Genomic DNA, 24,148 nt, shown 5'->3' with positions numbered 1-24,148 from the left:
TTTCTGAATTCGAGAATGTAAATAATTATTTAGCAATAGTTTGTAAAATTTTGCAAGTAACAACCGTATAATTTTACAATTGTATGTTGAAGCCAAAGTGATATATTTAAAAGTATAAAATAAAAATAAATAAAATTTATATAACGTTATCTTAAATATATATTAACATTTTATTATAAATAAATAAATAAATATATATATATATATATAAATATTTATTATTTACGTATTATACAATTTTAGTAACAATTTATAAAATTGTTTTCTCTAATTACTTACATTGCTTTTTTATTTTACCTACTTTTATTTTTAAATTTTACATTATCAAATTATATTTTTATTTTATTATATTAATTAGTTTATTATATAAAATTGTGTTCTTCATATTTTTAGGTTAATTATAATATATATTTTTAAAATAAAGAAACTGTTTAAAACAAAATAACACTCATTAATAATTAGTAGAAAATTATTAGAAACATTCCAATAATTTAAAGAAACATTAAGAAACTTTATTTGTCATTCAACTTTATTACATTGCTCTTTCTTTTCTCCTCCCTCTTTTTTCTCTATTCTCTATTCTACTTATTTCTTTCTATTCCACTTTTCATTCACTCTCTATTTTTCTCTCCCTATTTATTTTTATAAAACTTATTAAATTTATGAAAGAGCGACGTAACAAACAATTATTTTCTATTATTATGTTTTATGTTAATTCTTAATTAATTATAACATACATGTGCAATACATTGTATAATATATCTCGATTAAAATAATCAAGGCGTATCTATTAACATTTAATTTCATGCGCCTACTCTGCGCGAGTTAAATGAACATTAAAGCATTCCTTAACATTTTACATAATTATTCTCGGGGAATAAAACTCTTTATCCGCATTTCACCGAAGGGAAGATTCCACATTACACGCAATTAAACTCTTAAGAGAAACTTTTAAAAAGACAGCCACAAGAGATACATGGCAGATAGAGTCCCCGGACTATACACAATCAAACTTGTGAAAGAACTTTTTAGAGCAAAGGGGAGAAGGGAGAAAGGGAAATTTACAAAAAGCCGCGATATTTCGGGATACTATCCGCAACTGTACAAGATTAAATCTAAAAATAAAAATAACAAAACTAAATCGAAAAATAACGGAAAAACAGATAGAAACTTGTGTTTCTCAAGCTAAGAGACTCACCTATCGTGAGGTACTGCTGAGAGCCTGTCTCATATTGTTCCCAAGTGAGACCGCGGAATCGCGTCTTCTCCTTTGGCGTGCCATAGTCGACCGACTCGATCTTGTGCGGTTCGTTCGGGTTACCGGTCTTGGCGAAATTGGTGAAGAAGGTGAGGACGGCCTCCGCAACGCCCTGGTCTTGTCGGGAATAATTTCGCGGGAAGAAGGCCCCGCCTACCACCAGCGGTAGCCCGAAAATGTACGGTATGTCCTCCCCACGAACGCTCCCCAGACGCTGCAAGAAAGATTAATCCTCGCTCACGAGAGAATCAGTCGCGAGTACAATCGATAATAATTGCACACGATCAATTTTCTCGCGGTTTTCTCGCCACAAGAGAATGCGAGCTACTATATAATATTTACGATATTCGCACGCGCACGATTTATATACAATAATTTCTATAATTCATGACAGTTGTTATGTAATATTATAGTCGGTTCAATTTGTAAATGTTGCATCTATTTATGATTAATAGAGTATTATTAGCCTATAATTATTAGAATTTATTTTTAATTAATAAAATTAACAATGAGATTGGTCGGGAATTACATGCAACGTGTTTTTCTTTTTTAGCGTATGTATCGCTGCATAATTTTCAACAATAAAATTCACCATCGTGTGCCTGCACCACTTTGTATTTTATTCCCAATTCTCATTAAACACTCGCGCGAAATGCGAGAGAAAAAGAATGTCACCAAATGGCAGGCGATTAACAAGTCAAATAAATTTGTCGCATTAGCATTCAGTGTTCTTGATATCGCTTTCTTATCTCTCCTCGACGTGGCTTTTTCTGCCTCGGTATCTCTCGGCTAATTCGCTCTCTTTTTATAAGCCAATATAATAAAGAAAATTCGCGCGAAAATAACGCGAGGACGCGTTCTGATTATGCTAGTAATATTCTTTAATGTGACGTAGGAGCATTTTCGTGAATGCGAACTTATTAAAGAAGGTATCTTTCGTACGGTACTTAATTAAATTTCGTTTCGCGCGCGCGCGCACACACACATACGCATACACACATACATACATATACGCAAACGGTGACATTGATATGCTCCGAATCGCTCCGTTAACTGCACTTCTCTGCTTCGTCGAGTCGGGATTAAACAACTTCTGGAGCAAATTTTCGTGTTTCTACACGTATCTCTAAAATGTTGCCTCGAAAAGATATTACGAGAGATTTCTGTAGCGTCTTCACCATTACAGATTTTATATTCCTCTTAAATATATAATATATGTCGTAATATCAGAATATATAATATATTCCACAGTTTTCTCTTTTTCCTTTCTTTTCAATATTGAAAACGTCAATTTGTTTCTCCTCCGTCGCGAGTTTAATACATCGCTCGGCAGCGAGCTTACAAATTAGCCAATATAACAATTTCTTTCTCACGTCCTCCCAATATTATTATGCCAAGGGTGACAAATCTCTATCGTTCTCAAGACAAAATGTGAACACGGCGCGCCCAGGTCGCCCGAGGCGTTTTATTAAATCAGTGTCTTCATCGTGAAGTCATGGCCAGCGGTTACCAGCCCGGGTGTAGATCCAGAGCACTGAGCAGAGTGAGACGGATGAGCGTGCCACTAGGACGTAGGAAGATCGAGAGAGCGTGTCAGGAAGGGGTTGAACGGGTTGCTTCCTTAACTGAGAGTGCCGGCGGGCTACTAGGTGTCGAGGGCGAACGCGTTAGTCTCTCTTCGAGACGTCAAGTTAATGGAGTTAACTCAGACTTAAGCAGCGTCCCTGTCCTCTCTTCGTTCCATCGGTTTCGCTGATAGTAGCCTTCAAGCGGCGCTACATCGTTTTAATATGCAGAAAAATCGATGTTTCGAGAAATGCGCTATATGTATCGATAACGATAACGTTAAATTGCATAATTTTCCCCTAATTATGTAGTTCGCTGCAAATTTTCTCCTTTGGAAATCTTTCGTCTCCATTCTTTTATCGTTATTATAAGGGTCCAGTCTAGTTTAGAAGGTAAAAAAATCAATTTTTTTTCCTTTACATTTTCCGAAAGTAATATAATGTCTGAAGAATGTTTTTTCAAATATTATTGAAAAATTCGCAAAATCGAATAGGATTATAAGACTTTAAATAGGATCTTTAAATAGCCTGTGAAACATGGAACGCGTTTTTTTCAAAATTGACGTGACGGATATCTTGAAAACTAATAAACCAAATAATTTTATTTATTTATTTATTTATTTTTTTAAATAAGAGGATACTTTTTTGATACTTTTTTATAATAAACCTAAATAGAATTTAAAAAATTAATAATTTCTGACTTCTAAAAAATGAATAAGTTTCAGCAAAATTAAAATGTTTAATTTTATAATAATACTACTTTGTTATTTTTTAATTTTCTCTAATAAAATTAGATTCACAGTATCTCATAAATATCGTACAGGATAAAACTAGAACGAGTTTATTCATTTCACATCAGACGAGAAGCATTTCATATCACATCGTCATTTTCGAACACGTTACGCGCAAAAACTCGTAGTAAATAAAAAAAGCTGAATATCCAAGATTAAAAAATACTAACGTACTATTTAAATATTAATAAAAACATTAAAAAAAAAAAAATGTCAAAAAAATCAATTTTTGACCTCTTATTTAATTGTTAGCAATACTTAGCAGTATTTGAAAAAAATTGTCTCGTAAAATGTGCTATTTAAAAAGAAAATTGGTATTATCCTAAAATTAAAGTAATTACTTACCACATTACGCGAAAGAAACTTTGTAAAGTTTCAAGATTTCGTTAGACAAATGACAGCGAGTCGTCGATTTACTTTACCTGCACGTAGCCGTTGTCCTTGGACTGGTGATTAAAGTGATAAAAGTACGTCTTGGCACCCCGTCTGGCATGATAGAAGGCGATCCTCATGAGCGGCGCGACCGTGTGACCGTCGCTCAACGCCTCCATGGTCGAATCCCGTATTATGATAGGATGCAGCACCGGCTTATCCCAGTCCGTGTACTCGTTTCTCACCGCCGAGAAAATCTCGTTCAGATGGTAGACGTAGGCGTTGCGGATGAAGGTGCGCAAAATGCGATTACGGTGATCCTCTTCGAAGCCGTATTGGATGTCGTTGGCGTTGAAATCGAGGTTGGACTCGGTCGTGGAGACGCCCAGGATCAGCGGCACCTTGATAAACGCGTCGCTCGCACGCTCCATGTCCAGACCTGGATCGGGATTGTTTTGGTCCACGGGCAGAGCCGGTCCGATGCGAGGCACGAATCTGTAAAAGCATCACCCGGAATTTTGCACCATATTGCAACGATAAATCGACACAACAAATAGATATTAGATGAATGAAGCGAGAGTCATCGCACAATTAGAGAATTTATGTTTTCTTATTGAAAAAATATGCCGATTAAAATTTATGTGTTCAATATTTAACACATTCATGCATTAATTTAATATATTGCTGTTGTATTAATTCAACTCAAATGTTAAATTATTAAAACAACTGAATAAAATGTAAAAATAACAAAATGTACACATATTTTTAATTTCACACAATAGAGATATGTTCCGTATTATTAGTGAGATGATTCATCTGTTAAAATTGACAGAAAAAAAAGTTTATAAATTATTCCATAATAAAGGGGAGAGACTATATACCGTCAATAACATTTGTTCGAGCTAATTTTATCATTAAAAATATGTTGATTTTATACAAAATTTATTTCAAATTACTATAAAGTTTGCATTCATTTTGTGTCAAAATATTAATATAATATTAATGTCACCATTTAAACTTTTAAACATATCCATATTATGTTAAATTAACAGAAAAATTTGTGTAAACCGTTTGAAACATGCGATATATGTCAAATTTAAACCAAATTTTCCAACTGTGTAGTTTCGTCGCGATGCGACAGTATAATTCGATAATAATTCAGCGCTTGCTGTGATTATCTTGCAATTAATAATAGATATAAATACAATATATTCTCAAGCGCGTCGCGAGAGATCTAATGTTAATAACGTGAATAACGTCGACAAAGCATCTAATTTAGCTTAATTTTGCGATTTTTTTAAACCTTCGTTTAATCGCATCTCTTTTTTCAGACGCATAAATGTGGCGATATATGTATGGCATGTTGGAATATTATGGGCCGCGTTGTTTTCTTGACAGTCCATCACATAATTCATAATTGATCGAAAGGAGGAAAAGAGAATCGAGGGTCTGTAAAATTATTATAAACTTGCAACGTAATAGGTAATTGCAGCTCTGTATTGGCAGACGTCATTTTTTTCATTTTTATCATACTTCTTGAATTTTTTACAATCCAACATTTTCCACTTTTCATCGAAACACACAACTCCAATATCCAGACGATGAATACGAATCCCGCAATATATATGGCAAACGCGATTCCGCGATGCGCGAGGCAATATTTATTACATCGGCATGTGCTATCATAAATAAAAAGATGAAAAAGAGATATCAATTCCTTCCATCTGTATCAATTTCGAAATACATATTTTATTACTTTAATTTCCCCCGCGATCGGATAAAAAATTATATTCGTCCGAGGTGGAATTATTCTCCTCGCTTGTCTCGTCGCCGACTCACCTGATTTCGGGAAGTTGCATGTCCAGAAGAGTCTTCAACGGTACTCCCCGTAAGCAATCGGCTATGTCATCGTCCTCCTTGGTCGAGCAGCCCATCTGCTCGCCGATCTTTATCCTGAGATCGTTCGGATCGTGTACCGAGGCCCAGGGACTTAGAGCCGAGCCGCTGGACAAGACGACACGGTGAAATAATCCTGCGCAGAGAAACAGACGGTTGACGTTCACAGGACTCGCGGGATCCCTTTGCGGCGCCAAACTCACATGACACACGCATCGAAATACGGCGGGATATCGCCGGTTTCCGGTCGATCGAGCGGAAGCGCGGTGAGCTCCCGACAGGAGCTCTGCCCCGAACGAGCGGTTATTATCCTCGTCCTGGATAATTAGAGGCAGAAACGTAAATATGATCGCGTCCGAGGATCATTTTCCCGCGCGCGATTAACGGACGATCGAAAAACTGTTACCGCGAGGTAAATTATAGGGGAGACAACGTCCCATTGTCGGTGAAAAGAAATTTCCTAAAAATTTCCTCGTGCGCAATGTGTACATGGTACGCCGATGTTTTGACAATCGCTCGTATAACGTTGGAAAATCACACGCCTCTCTATGGAAAATTCATGCTAATTAAAAAGGATATTGCGGAACCTAATTAATCTCGCTTTAATGAGCTGCATTTTATGACGCAGCGCGAAACGAAAGGTTGTTTTCGTGCGGCGTATATAATATCGCGCTCCGGTTTTCGAAAACCGGAAAATCATATATTCGCCGGTAAACATTTACGCTATAACGCTAAAATCGTTTATCGAACCGTCACCGGTTTCTTTATGAAAATCGCTGTTTCGAATGCAAACATCGTGCTCATCCTGCGGCAAGAGGAGAGAAATATTAGCCGATATGTGTCCAACATAAACACATTCGTGTATCGTTGATACGTGGTACAAATATTTTATATACACTCCCTTCTAGGTCTCCCTTCTCCCTACCTACATATATTGTATATCCCGTACGTTTAATTTCTCTAAAGTAATATTCGAGCAACGCCAGTGCGCGTTGATCGGTATCTATTTTTCTGACTGGCACGTTTTTATTATATATCCATAGTTATGGAGGGAAAAAAAAAATCCCCCCGTCAAACGAACGAAGATTATTAAGCTGTCCGACATATTTCCTGTTCTAAAGCGCCCGTCATATCGAGCCCGTGACTCCAATTTTGTAAAACGAAAAAATTCCTTCTTTAATAATGAAAAATTGTGAAAAATTCTTCCTCGAAAATATATTTACCGAATAGACGGAATATTATTATTTCTCTATATTTATATTCATGGAGAGCACACGAGGAAGTTTCTCTGCCAACAATATATGCATACTTAGGTAACATCACCTCATTACATTAAGTCGACGGCTGGCGCGACGTTATTCCGAAACAGCGAATCCGCGGATGCGTTTAACACGGCGATTCTGCTGCCAAACGAGCCGTAAAACTGAAAAAGAAGTCGCGAAAGAAGGGAACGGTGACCCGAGAGAGGAGAAGAGAAAAGGGGACGGATTTAACGTCGTCGTGTCATATGGCCACACAGTTTCATTTCCAGTGCGGCGATGCATTCGCGTCGGGCGCGTCGGGCGCGTGGTTACGGAATGACCCGAGGGTGCCCCTTTTGGCTGCTTTATCGCCATTATTATTAAGAACCTGATATGCCGCCTGATGCACGATCCATCTTATCTCTGGAGGGTTGCCAATGTTCCGCTATATGTAATACTATCCGTATATACAGGATAAACCGCAAGAAAATACAAATATCTCATCAATATATAGATCCTGCACTGTTGGACAATTTGCCTTTTCTTTTTAAAATATAACGGTGAAAATTTTTTTATTAAATATTTAATACATTCATGTGTTAATTTAACATATTGCTGTCGTGTTAGGTTAATTTAACTCAAACGTTAATGTAAACGTTATTAAAACAATTGAAAAAAAGTGTAAAAATAACACAATGTTCATATATTTTTAATTTTATACAATAAATGTTTCGTATTATTAGTGACAGGATTTATCTGTTAAATTTTACAGAAAGAAATGTAGATTTTATTTTACAATAGAAGTGAAAGTGGTTACAGACCGTCAATAACATTTTTCCAAATTAATTTTATCCTTAAAAATATGTTGAGATTTTACACAAAATTTATTTCAAATCATTATAAAGTTCGCATTCAATTTAAAATAATACTAACATAGTATATGTCGTCATTTAACATCTTTATATCGTCATATATCCATATTATGTTAAATTAACACAAAAATTTGTGTAGACCGTTTGGAAGAAGTGCCATATACGGGTGTATTAAATTTAAGCTAAATTTTCCAACAGTGTGTGTAGATAATTTTAAATGAAAAAAGTCGTATTAATATACCATAGACATACATTGATTCTCGACAGTTGAATTGTTATTATTCAATGCTAGCCCTATAAACTACCGACGAAATATCTGTGTCTCAACGCCAATCGCTTTTTTATAACTCATAGCGGATGATACTGGGCCAATTACCCCGAGCATTGGTTCCCCATCGTACCAGATACGATACGGAACGTTCATTTCGTCGTCGATCGGGCATATCGTGCCGCTGATGATAGACATCGTTCTCTTCCTTCATTTCTGGCGAGACACGTTCGTGTAGGAAATCGTGACAACGAAAGATTCGATTTATTCGCTTCAATAGAATAAATCTCTCAGTATTACGGATCACGACGGCCATTACACGCTAATGCGATAAACGACGCGTTACCGATATTCCTGATAGAGAGAGTGGTTTCGGTTTCTCTTACATCAGTGCCCATCTAGCCCATCTTCTTCGTTATATAAATCCCCGAGAAATAGGAAGAGTATATACACATAATTTTTAAATTAGCATCAGATATCCACCTCCTCTCTTCCTAGTGTCTTCCGCTTTGCGATTTATGTCATTTTTCACCAAATCCGGCGTGAGATTATTACGCACAGTTTGTACTTTGAAGAAACGCGTATTAATAAATGTTACAGAAAAAATACGAATCGCCGATTTTACGAGTGTCGCGGATGTTCAGTGGCCAGCGCGCCTTCTATTCCAGGTGCAGGGCATTAGCGTCGCCAAGCTTAACGCCCTTAAACTGTCACGTTAAACCGCGATATTTCACCTAGGGTGCCGGTTTACCCTTCTCCTCCCCTCCACCCCTCCTCACCTTTCCCGGCCCCGTCGTTTCGCAACTAGTCCTCGTTCCGCCAGCTAACTGCCATAATTTCTCCAATGTCACGTCCACGATACGCGGATGTTGTGTCGCGTCTATGAAATTTCAGCAGCGGTATCGAGGGTCGAGATTCATCTGACGCTTTTCATTCCATCTTCTTTATAATTTCTCATCACGATCATCGACTCAATCTCGGCAACGTCCGGCTGAGGAGGACGAGGATCACGGAAAATTGACGGCAAAATTCTCGATAAGGAGAATAACGACGGGCTTCTCTTAACAAGCGCGACGAAACAACAAGAGCGGAAAAACGAGAAGGGCGGAAATTGTATACTTTTCGTTAGCGAAGCGGCGAAAGATTAAAGGCAAACAAGAAACAACGGCGCGTGATAGCGGTAATCAGGCTGGCTTACGTCCGGGAATAGATTTTCCCGGGACCGAACGAACGCTGGGCATCGAGCGGTCGGTTGGCCTGCTGGCTGGCTAGCTCTGATCGTCGTTCAGAAACGCGGAATACCACACCGATGACCAATCGAGACCTCTCAATGGCCTATAATGTACATGTACACGCTCGGTCACCCGCTCGTTACCTACTCATGACTTTAATTCGGATTTTTCTCGGGTTTTATCCGCCCACATCTCGGGTCTCTCTCATCGGAATTTTAGGAAAATTCTATCGAAAAGAAGGGGGCCGAAATCCAGTTGGACGTAAAATTTTTCTGATCTATCTGCCAAAGACAATATCCTCCAAAATACAAACGAGTACGTTTCGCTCATTTTTATAAAAAAAATGGATTTGATTTAGTTCACATATACACACACACATGAGCGTTTTTTTCGATTACAAGCGAGAGCGAGTTTTGTGCGAAATACCGCCACACGAAATAGAGCTCGAAGATATATAAACGCGAGTAAATTTTATTTAATATTTTTTAAAGGTTTAATTTTCCAGCGTTCGTGAAATGGGATAAAAAATATCGAACTAAAAGACATATTTGTTCGTGACTGGCGCGTTTTTTTCTTCCCTAATATTTAATCGGAGTTGAAAAAATTGGCCGTTCATCCGTTGTATACAAGTCACGCAATACTCGCGTATAGTTATCGACACAATATACTCTTTACAGAAAAAATATTACACATTACAGAATATACACTATAGAACATTTACTAAGCATCATAGGTTTGAAATAAAAAGTTATTATTTAGAGAAAAGATAAAAATATTTAATTTTTCCTAAGAAAAAAAAAAAAATGTTTTTGATCATATCAGAGAGATAGAGAGAGATAAAGAGAGAGAGAGAGAGAAATTTTTGTAGACGCGATATAAATTTTCACCCGATCCAAAAAGAATTTTATTTGGATGGAACACAAATCATATACTTTGAAAGGAAGCGGCGCGATATGGCAGTTTTAATTTATTTTCTTCGTTCACGCTTTCACGAACAGGTTCCTGCGAAACGGAATGTCCTTTGCCACCTCGTTCAGAATCGTCCTCGTCCAGAACATATTCTCACGATTCTCTTACGACTTGCCGTGACGCTTCAACTGGCATTCCGCATGTAAATTATTTCGTGCGTCTCGTGAAAATTCTATAAACACGTACGGACCTTAGGGAGTGCTATACCGATTGAATCAGGCTTGAATACGTAACAGCTGAAACTCTCGTCGTATTAAAGAGAAGATTGCGCGATACTTTAGGCACGAATAAATTTTATTCTTTATTATAAATTCTTATCTTTTTCTTCTTTAATCTTTTTCTGATAAATAATTGTTTCCATCAGAATCTGGAAAGAAATAGATTGCATAATAGAAAACTATTGCATCGATATTGTGTCGATTAATAACTTAGTAACTTGCTGGGAAAATCGTTTAATAGTATTGTATTACGGTGAAATTTTGTGGCCTTGATAGCAGCCTATCAAAAAACGATTTCGCTGCTCGTAGAGATGATAAAGTAACACACCGAAAGCAATTCCGCATCCGGCGATTGTACGTGGATCAATAACGACGTGGTTCTCGAAAATCCGGGAAATGGTCCCTCCCTTTTTTTTTTATAACGTCACTGTGGCGTTTTTCCCCCCGGTTATTTTTATCGGTAACGAACTGCAAAATAGAGCGAAGGGATATATCTACGCGCCGTGTGAAACGGAAGACGCGGAGGTGGAAACGCTATTTGGAAGCTACTTTTATGACTTATTGTTATGCGTCGTATTGCATGGCGTTTGGTTTTCTCCTCTCCGCGCGCTATTTCCCTCGGGGAAATACGGAAAGCTCTACTGGCTCTACAACACATTTCTAATCATAATAAATTTTCATAAAATATCTCATAATTAATTCTCGAAACGTTGACGTACGCGTTTAATAAAAAAAAAAAAAAAAAAAAAAAAAAAGAATTGAAGATTATTCCGCAAAGGAATTGACAAAGAATTAAATAATTTATCGAATCGATAATAATTTATTTATTTAAAAGTTATCTAGAATTTTATTTAAATATTTTTTATGTACACTCCATCTGTCGTTTCACTGAAACTTGGAATTCATTCATTTTCGCGCGCGCGCCCATATTTTTGGGGAAATAAAATATTTTATCAGGAACGCGGGCGCACATCTCTCACTCTTTCGTACAAATATAATCGAAAACGTTGGCGACGCTCGAGTTGCCGTGAAATAGCCCGTCGAGGCGGGTCTTATATATGTCGAGGTGCAGCGAATCAGACAATTGCCAGGAATCACACTCGGTTGCTCCACTGATTACTCGCGAAGCCAATCGCTCGTATTTCTGCTCCGTGAGAGTCGTGAAACTGTCGGAGGAACGAAGAAGTGAGATGAGAGAGAGAGAGAGAGAGAGAGAAAGCTCCGGAAGAAGTGCTATCTCGATCCAAAAATTGAAGGATCCATACATACACGCAGATACACACGACATTCGCGTGTGAGAGAAAGAGAGAGGGAAGGGAGAGAGGAGGAGGGGGAAGAGAGAGAGAGAGCAGAAAAAGAAGACATTTCCAGGTGTGTTGCACACCCGGGTCTCCGCTCATAAAAAATTACAGTAGGGGGAAAGCGATAAATCGAGACTGTCTCCCCGCGCCATAAGGAGCTTATTCCTCTTGTCTTTTCTTGGGCGATGATACGTAACGTCGACAGTCTTCTCGGGATTGAGAAAGATAGGCGGTGGTGGAGAAACCGCGCCCCGATCACCCGTGGGAGAGGCGGAAAAAGTGACTTTTAGAATTACAGGAGAGATCGATGTAATACGAAACGTTTATGTCTTCGATGGGAGTCCGGCTGGGAGGAGAGAGGTAGAGAGGGAGAGTCTTCATTTATCATCGGACATCCCGCCGCCGGAGGCAGACAGCAGCGGAAGAGCAATCGTTTCGTCGACGGCTAGTTATCGATGAGAACCAAACCAATCGTTTTGCAACTTTTTACGCAACGTCAGACAAAGTCATTAGTCGTTATTCGCTCCGCGTAATCGCATCGGGAACACAATGAAACAATGCGCCGATAAAAAGCGGATTGCGCATCGTGGATGCTGCGAAAAATCGATAGAGTTCGATGCGTGTCGATATTCAAATCTCTCGAGATTTCATCGCGCGACTTAATCCAAGATTTTATTATAAAAGTCCAGCGTCACGTTTAAACGATGCATAGGGAATTTTCCAGCAAGGTCTCCCTGTTAACTTTGCATAGACTTGCATCTCGAACGACCAAATGGTATTCCGTTACAATATTAAGTGACTACAAAACAACTGGTTCTTTGACATCTGTCAAAGAAACCAATGTCGTCCAATTATCGCGGACTAAAATAAAATAATAAATCTCTCTTTAGGAAGTCTTCCCAACGATTCATATCTCAATCCTCTGAACATTTCTTGGACTTGGTACATTTTTTTCAGCGTACAAATTAAAGCTCGATGTATTTTCGTTGCCGCTTCGCGCGTAACTTTGTCTGTTCCCTGCGCGTTTCCTGTTCCGCTATAGAGGAAGAGAGAGCATCCTGCCATCTACTGCAATCTCTGACCAGCGGCAAGAAACAGAGAACCGCACCTGGTCTCGCCGAAACCACTGACGGCGCCGATGTCGGAATCGAAGGAGCGGAAAGTGCGGAAAGTGGGAAAAACCGACCGACCCCGTCCGGGACGAGCACCGAAGAAAAGCGATTTCGGCTTTTTCGCCTTCTCCCTTCTCGCCGAAGCCGGGCCTCGAGCGTGGAAGGAATGTACAAACGAGAAGAGCGATGCTCTCCTCTCGAGATGTAAACTATTTGCGCTGTTTCCGGTACAACCGGAGGCCCGGGAAATGGCCAGACGGTGGAGTAGATCCGGTCGACCGCTACCTCGAAAGGAACTCTCTCTCTCTCTCTCTCTCTCTCTCTCTCTCTCTCTCTCTCTCTCTCTCTGTTTCTTTGTTTCTCTGTCTGTCTTCCTGTTGCCGCTTGTCTTTCATGTCCTCTTCTTAGTGTTCGTTCCGCCTGTCTGAGCGACTATTTACGCTTTCGGCTTTTCCTACTCGTACGGATGTACGATTGATGATGACACTTTCGGGAGCTCGAGAGTTGAAAAGTTTCTCACGAAAGGAACACCGCAGTGCTTTTTGTAAAAAGTTCATTTTTAACTTATACTTACGTAAAATGTGTTATAATTTCCTCTATAAATAAAGCAATCATTTTTATAATAAAAATCCAGCATGCATCCTCTTAAATGGAATCAGTGTATTATCATTGAAAAGCAATGAAAGTCACTCACGGTCTCAATTAAAAGTATAGCAAATTCATTGAAAAAATTAATTACTAATTACTTATTCAGAGCTATTAAAAAAATGCGTCTTATATTTATAAATATTATATATGACATAAATTTCTAGCCGTATGTTTTGTGAAAAAAATATCTGGATTTTTGACTCAGAGTCTTGCTCATTTTTTGTTGGTTTATCACAAGATTTAAGAGTAAAAGAAGTATTATATGTATATAATTATGAATTTAAATACTAAATATATATCTGTTTCATTTCACCTATGTGTGTGTTGATGCGATGGTTTTTCAAAAGAAAGAGCTTTAAAAGACATCTTGCAAATACCACTATTATTGATTTTTTAATAAAATTCCTCTATTATAAATGAAATAGAAGACGGAGGAGCAAAATGTGCGAGTGTTTTTGCCGACTTACTTATTTATCTTGAGAAAAATCTTGTGTCGCTACTTTCATCTGAGAGGGGTGAGGGGAAGAGACATTTTCATTAATTCAATTTTTAAAAAACACAGAGAGTAAGATAACAGGTATTTCTTCTGATTTAACCAGTACACACACACAAAATATAAAATATCGCTGCGGCTGATTTTCTCTAAAATATTATATATTATTGCAGCTACAAAATATATGAAGCAAACAATATCACGCATGCCAAAATTCCTGAATAAACTTGGACCGTCGTTCATATGCGAAGAATATGAATATCGGAATAATTGCGCAACTGCCGGCACGTTAATCGTAATTTTCCTGATTGGCGCAAAATTAGCGTCCAACTATATCACGTCGTAATCGCGTTTGCGTGAATCTATCGTCGAGCGATGTATTTACGACGCTTTTAGCGTCTTGCTTTTGTTCTCCGCTGCAAACGACGCGCGCGTCCCGTGGACCATGCATTTTTATTATTGCGTAATTGCATCCGGGTCCCTTGCCTGAGTAGCTTCTGCGGGGAGATTCGCACCATCTGAAGCTGGGGAGAGCATTCAATTCCAGTCCGGTGTTGTCCGACGATAATAAAAAGGAAAAAAGAAAAGGTTTCTCTCTCTCTCTCTCTCTCTTATTTCCTCCCTTTATCGAATAAAATAGAGTCCTGCAATTTGTCATCCCGAGCACGGATCAATGGGTGATGTTTTTTTGAGAGGACCGACCCTTTGGTTGTCTCCTCCACATGAGAGATCCTTGCCAACTAATCTCCGGACAATTAATCTATCGGAGGTTCTATGTCTTCAGGCTTCTACCTGGACCGCCGGGCGAAATAAAGTTTTTGGCGAAATCATCGACGAATAACGAAACAAAATCTATCAGACTTTTAATCGTGTAACTTCCCGTTCGATTACGTCGAATTTTCTATATATTTTTTCCGCCGTCTCATTTTTCACCGAGCTCCTTCCCTTTCTCTCTTTTGTTGTAAACAACAGCGTCATTAATACGTTAACGGCGTTGCGTAAATATTGGATCAACTTCGACAAGCAAATATTTTCTCTACCTTCAACACTCAGCGTTTATATCGCGTTTATATCGCGATCAAATTGATTTATTTTATATTACAACAGTCCATCGCGGGAACGAGAATGACCGATAAACTGTTGTGCCTGGCACAATGATGGCATTAAGCTGTCAATGGGGACATTTGATAGCGCATTGAAAGGGACGAGCGCAATATACCCTTGCAAAGGTACCCATCGATCGGTTGAGATTGAACGAGAGATGCGAAAGATACAAACGCTCTTATTCAAAATGCATAAATCGTTTGTAAGCGCACAAACTTTCATTATTTTACGCATCTTCTTTCCTTCTCGTTATCGGAAGATTTTCTCTTACATACAAGTTCCATTCCCAAAATTGAAACTTTTGAAATTCGTCATTTCAGATGCAACCCACGGGAGCATTTGCGCGAGATCGAAAGATTGAAGTAAATCTAGACATTAACTTACACTTCACGGATCGCTCTTTCCTCTTGATATATTGTAATATTGTAGAGGGTGCATTCCTAAATAATGTACGCTTTGAATTATGGGACACTCTTTCTTTTCGTTCCTGAGATATGTGACTTTAAAATATCGTAAAAATAAGATTTTTACGATTTTAGTAAAAATGATTTAATCCCAATAATCTTAACTTTGGCATATATTCTCAGAAGATCATTTAAAAAAATTTTCATCATTATTATAAGCATTATTTTATTAAGCTATTCATTTTTAAATAATCACTTATATATTTAAATATGCAAATATATCAATTTTATTTATTTCAAACTTTGTTTTGTACGACAAATTCTAATGTATTTTATAGTTTTATTTTTCCTTGTCCCTCCCCCTGCACCTCCATTCCGAAAAAAAAAAAAAAACCGAGAAGAGTTTCTTCCCCACTAACACGTTCACTTTACAATAAATCACGTAAAACACAATGTTGAAGTAAATAATCAATAAGTTTATCTTTATCTGCAATAATGGCTAGAAATTCGTAAAGCTGCATTTATTTCGAAAATTTTAGCAAAACTAAACAGTAATCGTGAAGCGATGAATCGTATTAACAGCGACATAATAACCAATTTAAACCATTAAGCCAATTTAAACAAAAAAGTATAAATGCACAATATAAAAATATCGCGATATTTCAAAATAATATATTTCAGAAACCAAAAGAGAGAGTGTCACATAATTTAAAGCGTGTATTACTTAGGAGTGCACCGTCTACAGTATATGTATATCGAAAGGAAAGTGATTCTCTCTTTCTCTCTCGCGAGATGTAAGTTAATGGCAAGATTTACCAAGATTGATACTAATCGCGTTGTGTGTAAACATTTTTCCCCTACCTTTGCTGTAAGGAGCGAGCAATAACAGATTCACTAACGCCGCTCCAGTGTCATGGCCCATCAGAGTTATTCGCGTTGGATCGCCGCCAAAAGCGCCGATGTTCTCACGCACCCAGTGTAGTCCCATCGTGATGTCCTTTAAAGCCAAATTCCCGCCAGATCCGTTCGTCCTGTTGGTGAAAGGACGACTCCTCAAGAATCCTGGAAAAACGCCAAACTGTTTGCGATTCAACATTCTCACGGGATTAACGTCGAATAATAGCCTTCCTACTTCCCCTCTCCATTTCTCTCTCTCTCTCTCTCTCTCTCTCTCTCTCTCTCTCTCTCTCTCTCTCTCTCTCTCTCTCTCTCGTTTTATTACATTTTTTTCTTTTTTTGTTCATTCTCTCGCAACATTTTCCGCGCGCACGTGTGATCGAATCTCATTCGCAAATTCGAGTGTTATCAAATTTTTTTAAAAAATTATGTATTTAAATAATTGTAAAGAGGAATTTGTTCGTTCAATCAAGCAACAAATATATTTGAATTAGTAAAATATATAAAATAAAAGCAAAGTATGCTTCTATTTGCAAATAAAAGAAAAAAAGAAATTATATTTTTTATCTTTATTATACTAAATAACTTCCTTTAAAAGAATATTTTTTAAATTTTTGCTCGCTTAAAAAACACAGGTTTCCTTTATTATGATAAATAATTTTTTATTTTCAAATAAATATTTTTTTATATTAAAATTATAAGTAATGTATTTTAAAAAATTTTTATACGCAACTAATAATTTATTTCATATAACGTAACATGTTTATTTACTTATTTATTAAAGTAAGAAAAAAATAATATTGATAAAATATATTTATTTAGATGAAAACAATTTGATTTTTAGTATACATATCGGACGCGAAGATTCGATTTAACGTTTTTCCGACAGTCGCGATAGTTAAGCGAAACGTGCAAATGTTCGTAGATGTAATTGACATTTTCGGACTTTGCTATGTTCGTAACGCGATGGCAGAGATGCATTCGTAAGTCTTGGAAATATCAATATTGATGATTAAGTATGTGTAAGTGGTTTTCCCGCAGGCTACGTCTCTCTATATTTCCACGTACAGCTAGATAGTTAATGATATACGAACTTACTTCCCGGGAAAGTGCGAATCGTAATAAGCGGGCGAGACCGTTTTACAGAGACGCAAGGGTGGAATCTTTATGGAGGAGCGTAATTGGATATTTAAATATTATTATATACAAGGTATTTTAACCAGGATTGAACATCCTTACTTAAAATATGAATTTAGAACTTTAAGTAAGAAACTTCCTTCACAGGTATGCTCTCGCAAATGCTTTATTCAACAAATATTGACATTTAAAATGACGGCTAGGAATGATAAGTAAAATTATTGTACAGTTATTCTACTAATACGAAATTATCTCCGGAACTGTGAATATTACAAAAACTGTACACAAATATCATCGATATATCATTGACAAATATTTCTATTTGTTCAATAGTTTTCAAAGTGTCATCGTATGGAACAAAATTTACAATAATATCAAAATTTTTATATTTTCTAGTAATATAAAATAGTTGAACTGTTGCACTGTTTATTTAATATAATCTGATAATAATATCATAAAATTCTATATTCAAAATAATTAAATGTTAATATTTCTCAAAGAAGGCGTTTGCGCGCCAGCATATCCCTAAAGGATCTTTCTCATTTATTTCAAAATGCGAAAATTCATATTTTAAGCTGAGATGTTTAATCCTGAAATACCTCACGTACATACATACGTACATACACGAAAGTTTTTCTACGAATCAATTATGAGATAACGTATAAAGCTCTTGAAATTAGCAAATTCTGAATGAATAATTGAAAATTAAAAATATATAAATTAGAGAAATTATGGGGAATGATTACATAAAAATTGAGATATTTCAACACAATAATAAAAACCACATACACTACTAGACATTTCCTCGTTTATTCCGCGCTCGTGGAATGTTGCGTCCGCAACTTAATGAAAATGATTTCAAGATCGTGCAGGAGCTTATTAATTATAGGATAGCACGTACCTAAGATGCCGAGACGATAATTGAGTGTGATCACTATGACGTGGCCGGCGCTCGCCAAGACCGATCCGTCGTACATGTTACCCGATCCCCATTCGAAACTCTCACCGTGTACGTAAACCATCACCGCGTACGGCGCCTCCAGTCCTCGAGATCCTGAAAGCAACAGCGTAATGCTCTGTCGCAGCAATCTTCCATTTTCTTCCGAGAATAAACCTCTTATCCGTATAAACCTCCCATTGACAGATCCAGCTTTCTCGTAATACCGCGCGACATTATCGCTTACGTAGCATTATGTTTTCCCCGCTTTATTCCTCGAGAGAGCCGCGGGACATGGAACAGCGGAGATTTCGTTTAGCGAGTCTGTATCGTTTTATATATAAATAATTCCCCTATATATTTCTCTGCATATATTTATTAAGGGCCCAGTCTACTCGAGCGATATGAAAAATCGATAAGTTTTAGGATTTTTTTTTTGACGTTTTACATATGTTTTTATTGACGTTTAAAAAGTAAATCATATTTTAAAATCTTGGATATTTAGCTTTTTTTTTTTTTGTCAATACGAGCCCCTGCGCGTAGCGTGTTAAAAAATAACATGCTGCTCCTCGTGTAATTGTCTGAAATGAATAAACTTATTCTAGTAACTTATTCTGTAGGATATTTACTGTGGGATATATCTAATTTCATTAGAGAAAATTAAAAAATAATAAAAAGTGTAATTTTAAAATTAAATATTTCTATTTTGCTGAAATTTTTTCACTCCTTGAAAATCGAAGAAATATTAAATATTAATTTTTAAAATTCTTTTTTTTTTTATTAAATTCTAATTAAAGATTCTTAGTATCCCCCCCGAAAAGTATTCTTTCTTATTTAAGAGAATTGATGTTATTTGATCCGTTAGTTTTCAAGATATCGATCACACTAATTTTGAAAACAGTATTTTGAGAGAAACGCTTTTAAAGTTTTGCAGATCCAATTAAAGACCCGTGTATTATTCTATTCAAAGTCTTATAACTCCGATAATTATGCGAATTTATACTTTCAAAAAATGTAAAAAAAGATTTATTTTTTTTTTATCCTCTAATATAGATTGGGCACTAAACTTTGTTCCATAATATTCCTAATGTTTCAATTTTAAATTCATTTTTGAATCTTGAATATTTTTTTACACACTTCATATATACAAAATAACATCGTCCCCTCTGCAATCAATTAGTCATTTCTCTTATTTGCCGACTAATTGCGATTAATCCGCGCTAATAATCCAATCTCCGAGATTTCTCGGATCATGATCGGTAAATGGCATCAGAATCGCAGAAAAACCATCGCATCGCGTGTCAAAGGTATTAATCCTTTGCTTCCCGATGGAAATGGATGCGAGACGACGTGCTTTTATTAAGTGACTCTGTTCGCTCGCAGACTCGATCGATTCGCGTTGCGAATTTCGTATTCACGTGCGAAGTCGCGCGAGATCTCCCCCTTCGCGCGGGCGTAAAAGGAGGCTTATCACGGATACGTTCGAGATGCATTTTGGTGCACGGCCGTGCGGGAATTTAACCGTCGCGAACGCTCGATACGTTTGGAAATCGCTTCGAATAAAACAGACAGACCCTCTTTCATACGCTCGCCTTTTACGGCGGATGTAAAATTTTATGCGCCGAGAATGTCGCGTATATAAACGCCGGAATGAAGATAGAAATTAAAGCAAAAATTTTAATAAGGCTGTACCGTTGTAAGATTTTTTTTTTTTTTTTTAAATTTGTGCGCGTTTCGAGAGTCCGAATTTTCGTGAATCTTTTGGCGCATCTTCTTTTCATTATGCAATAAAATTTAGGGCTTAATCTAATTTAGCGGATCAAAAGATTGATCGTCTTTTTACAGTTTCCGAAAGTATGATGTTTGGAGAATGTCTTTTAAATTTTATTGAAAAATTCGCAAAATTAACGAAGTTATAAGACTTTGAATAAGATAACGTATAGGTTTTCAAATAGGCCTGCAAAACTTGAGCGTTCTTTTCAAAACACTGTTCTTTTCGAAATTAGTGTGACGGATGTCTTGAAAATTAATGGACCAAAAAATTTTTATTTTCTTAAATAAAAGAAGACACTTTGTTGGGGATAGTGGGGGGGGGGGGAGATACTGAATCTCTAATTAGAATTAAAAATTAATATTTAATATTTATACGCGTATCATTATTGCCGATTTTCGGAAAAGTCCTATTTCATTAATAATCATTTCAAGTGACTAACAAACTATTGGCGGATTCGCGTTTATCGCCGCAATTAATTAATACCCGTCTGTTATACGATTTGTGCCACTTTGGATTACCTGCTTCCGGGAAACATCATCCTAAACCATTACGAGAGGGATGCTTTCGCGTAACCAAATTACGTTTGCAATCATCGTAGTTAGCGATTCAATCGTCTCTCGCACAGTTATTTTGATTATCCGTAAAACTCGTCCAATTAGTAACGATCGTCTTGATAAGTAGACGAAGTCGATATGACGCTGCGAAATGGATCTTTGTTAATTACGTCGTCTTTTCAAACGGTTCTCTTATGGCCATTGTTAATCGCGCTTTTAATATATATATATATATATATATATATATATATTTAAACATTCGATCGAGGATCACCTGTCTTTGCATAATCTTTGCACTGCGTTCTGTTATTCGTGTAGCTCATATAATTTGCGTTTATTTCACATCGGGCGGCGGTAAACGTGTGATGTAACGCGTGCGGCTGCTCCCGAGGGTTGATACTACCCGGCATAAAGGTACTAATTACTTTAGGACTAATTACTTTAGGAAGCAACTTGCGCGCCACGTAATACGGACGCATAAATTGTCGACGCCGATAGATAATGTAGTCCAGAATTTCGGGAGCCAAAATTACCGCCGACCACGAAACTTTACGCGGCCCCGACGGTAATACGTTATTTTTCGCCCCGTTTTTTTTTTTTTTTTTTAAAGTCGTCCTGCATTAATCTCGGTCGATCGCATCCCTCGGACGTGTAATTTTGAGCGAAAAATGGTTCGATTCGTTTTCTTGCTCGAACGATTTCGCCTTCTACCGTATTCAACGCTATTTATTTTTTTTTTATAACAACGTTTTTCAAGACTTTATTCGCCGCAAAGGACGTACATTAATGTACAAGTTTCCCTCAGGCAAAAATATAAGTCGGAAATTGATAATCAAATGGCAATCTTCGTGAACTATGTCGCTTAAACGAGTGATAATAAGATGCGAAAAATAAATTATTTATGCAGGTAGCAAAGGTTGAACTTTCATTAAGTCAATGTGGAGAGTGGCTTCACTATCTTCCCAAAGAATAAAGACTTTCATTAAAACTTATTATCCCCTTTTACTCTGTCAGAACTGAGGAACTTTACGTTACTGGCGAGGTACTTTGGGCGACAATAGAAACGTAATTTTGCATAGACCCTTTTAAGACGTAATTTATCGCGCGACCAGGCCCTAATTTCACAAAAGGGGGGGGGGGGAATTCTACACCCTCGAGATGATCGTGCCAAATGTGATTTCTGTTAAAAAGAAATAATTATGAGAAAGTGAATCTCCGTAAAGTCTCGTTTAAAATGGCTTTCCGACAATGGCTCTACTTGACGCTAAATACAATATTATAATATATTAACTATATTATAGTCTCTTACCGCTTCCGGGTATATACAGGTTGAGAAAGAGGCAGTCCTCGCTCTGATTGGTCAAGAATACGATCATCTTTTTTAGCTGTTGATATCTCCCATGCGGCATTTGCAGGAGCGCGGCGGTGTCATTGGTGAGGTCCGGATAGTTTTGCGGGCACACCGCGCCAAAGGTGTCCGCTAATTTGACGCCGCTCCAAGGTATCGGCGACATCGGAGCACGGAATCTTAATTCTCCCTCCGGAGACGCGGCGTAAGGTATGCCGCGAAACACTTCTACGGGGTCCAAGTGCCGGCTGTTCAACTCCTGCAATAAGAGAGGGAATAATAGGGAATAAGTTTAATATCTCCGGAGTAGAGGAGGGATGAGTTTTAACCCCTGTTAGGGGGCCGTACGCATCGATTTCAAAATTACCCTCGATATTCATCGATATTCATCGAGTCTTGTCAATGTCTTGGCTATGTCTTTACATGTAGACATTTACCATATATTTATCAATTTTATTACATCTCACATTGTATCAGATCGCGGTCTATCGATTCCATGTCCAAGGATAACTTTAAAATTGATAAATTTAGGTAAGCTCTTCTTTTCCTTCCTCCGTCGTTCTTTGTTATGTGCGCAAGTGGTTTCTAAAATATCTGTCTGCGATATATCACTTTCCGCTCAGTGCATACAGATATCTCCGAGTGCAATGGTAACAGACAGAGCCGAGAGCTCTTGCCCGCACCCAATATCCATCTCATCTCCTACACGCGGTGGAGACGCGATGCGCGAGTGATTCGAAGGATGTGCTCGGCTTGGGCGAGAAAAAAGAATCCGCCGACACGACCGTCCTTAAACAGGCCGGTGATTAAAAAACGCTGCGTTAAAAGGGCGAGCTCCGATTCTCTTTAATAAAAACATCGCGACGATCGAACCGCAAAGGCAGACAGAATGTAAAAAAAAGTAGATGACAAAAGAAAAAATAATGCGAGTTGTAAAAAGAATCCCTAAATACTTGCATAATGTTTAATTTAATTGCAAAACTAAATTATAATAATTCGCTTGTTTAGTTGCACATATTTATTATTAAAAAACAAAAAAAAGTAGAACCATTTCCATCTTTTAAGACTGTGGGAATGTATAAGAAAAGATGGATGCGATTATATATTAATTATGAATGTATTGTATATTAATTATATAATTTTATATATATATAATTAAATATGAAATTTGGCGCGATGATCTTATCTTTATATAATCATGTTCGACTAGATCTGTTTTCATATATGGTATAACCAGATTATATAAGAATAAGATTATATCGCGTCAAATTTCGGATATTATATATAATTATATAAAATTAGGAATGTTATTAGATTTTTTAAAGCTAATTATGTATTTTTCCCCTGACCATATTGTACCATTTTTTCTCGGGCGATTACATCTCGCGACATAGCCGAGCGGGGAAAATTGTTATTTGATCGCATCTTGAAAGCAATTATGTCAAAAGGATCGATAAATCTCGTTTGCCGCGCGCCGACTTTTTAATTGCACGATTGGGAAAGGTTCGTTGAAATGACCATTCTGCGATTCATGCTGAAAATTACAAATTTCTATTAACGAACCGGCATTGCGTCTTTGTCGAAAGAGAAAAATGTACTGGTGTTAAGAATATGAGAGAGAGAGAAAGAGAGAGAGAGAGAGGCGAAAATGAGAGCTATTCCATTGGACACCTCCAATTGCATTAAAAATTAAATGCGCGTCATGAGACTGCCGATAACAATCGGCGTTTATCGAAACTTCCCATAAAATCCCGAGG

General features: G+C 37.2%; 1 protein-coding gene across 10 annotated transcripts in view; it reads right to left on the bottom strand.

Moving 5' to 3' along the window:
- The window catches only part of Nlg-5 (neuroligin 5), a 179,443-nt gene that overhangs the window by 4,679 nt on the left and 150,616 nt on the right, over positions 1-24,148 (bottom strand). For all 10 annotated transcript variants that reach the window (XR_011446789.1, XM_070294438.1, XM_070294566.1 and 7 more), the window contains 6 exons: positions 22,353-22,650; positions 18,680-18,832; positions 16,606-16,806; positions 5,826-6,018; positions 4,037-4,481; positions 1,199-1,472 (listed from right to left, as the gene is read on the bottom strand). Coding sequence is in view for 9 of the 10 variants with exons in the window: in XM_070294438.1 (XP_070150539.1) it covers positions 1,199-1,472; positions 4,037-4,481; positions 5,826-6,018; positions 16,606-16,806; positions 18,680-18,832; positions 22,353-22,650 (1,564 nt within the window). In the remaining variant the exon portion in view is untranslated. The remainder of the gene's footprint in view (positions 1-1,198; positions 1,473-4,036; positions 4,482-5,825; positions 6,019-16,605; positions 16,807-18,679; positions 18,833-22,352; positions 22,651-24,148) is intronic.

Source organism: Polyergus mexicanus, unplaced genomic scaffold (assembly GCF_030449975.1).
Source record: "Polyergus mexicanus isolate NDT 795.1 unplaced genomic scaffold, iyPolMexi1.0 SCAF_1, whole genome shotgun sequence".
NCBI classification, from domain to species: Eukaryota; Metazoa; Arthropoda; class Insecta; order Hymenoptera; family Formicidae; genus Polyergus; species Polyergus mexicanus.
The sequence above is the reverse complement of the archived record's forward strand: the minus strand, read 5'-3'. Positions and strand labels throughout refer to the sequence as shown.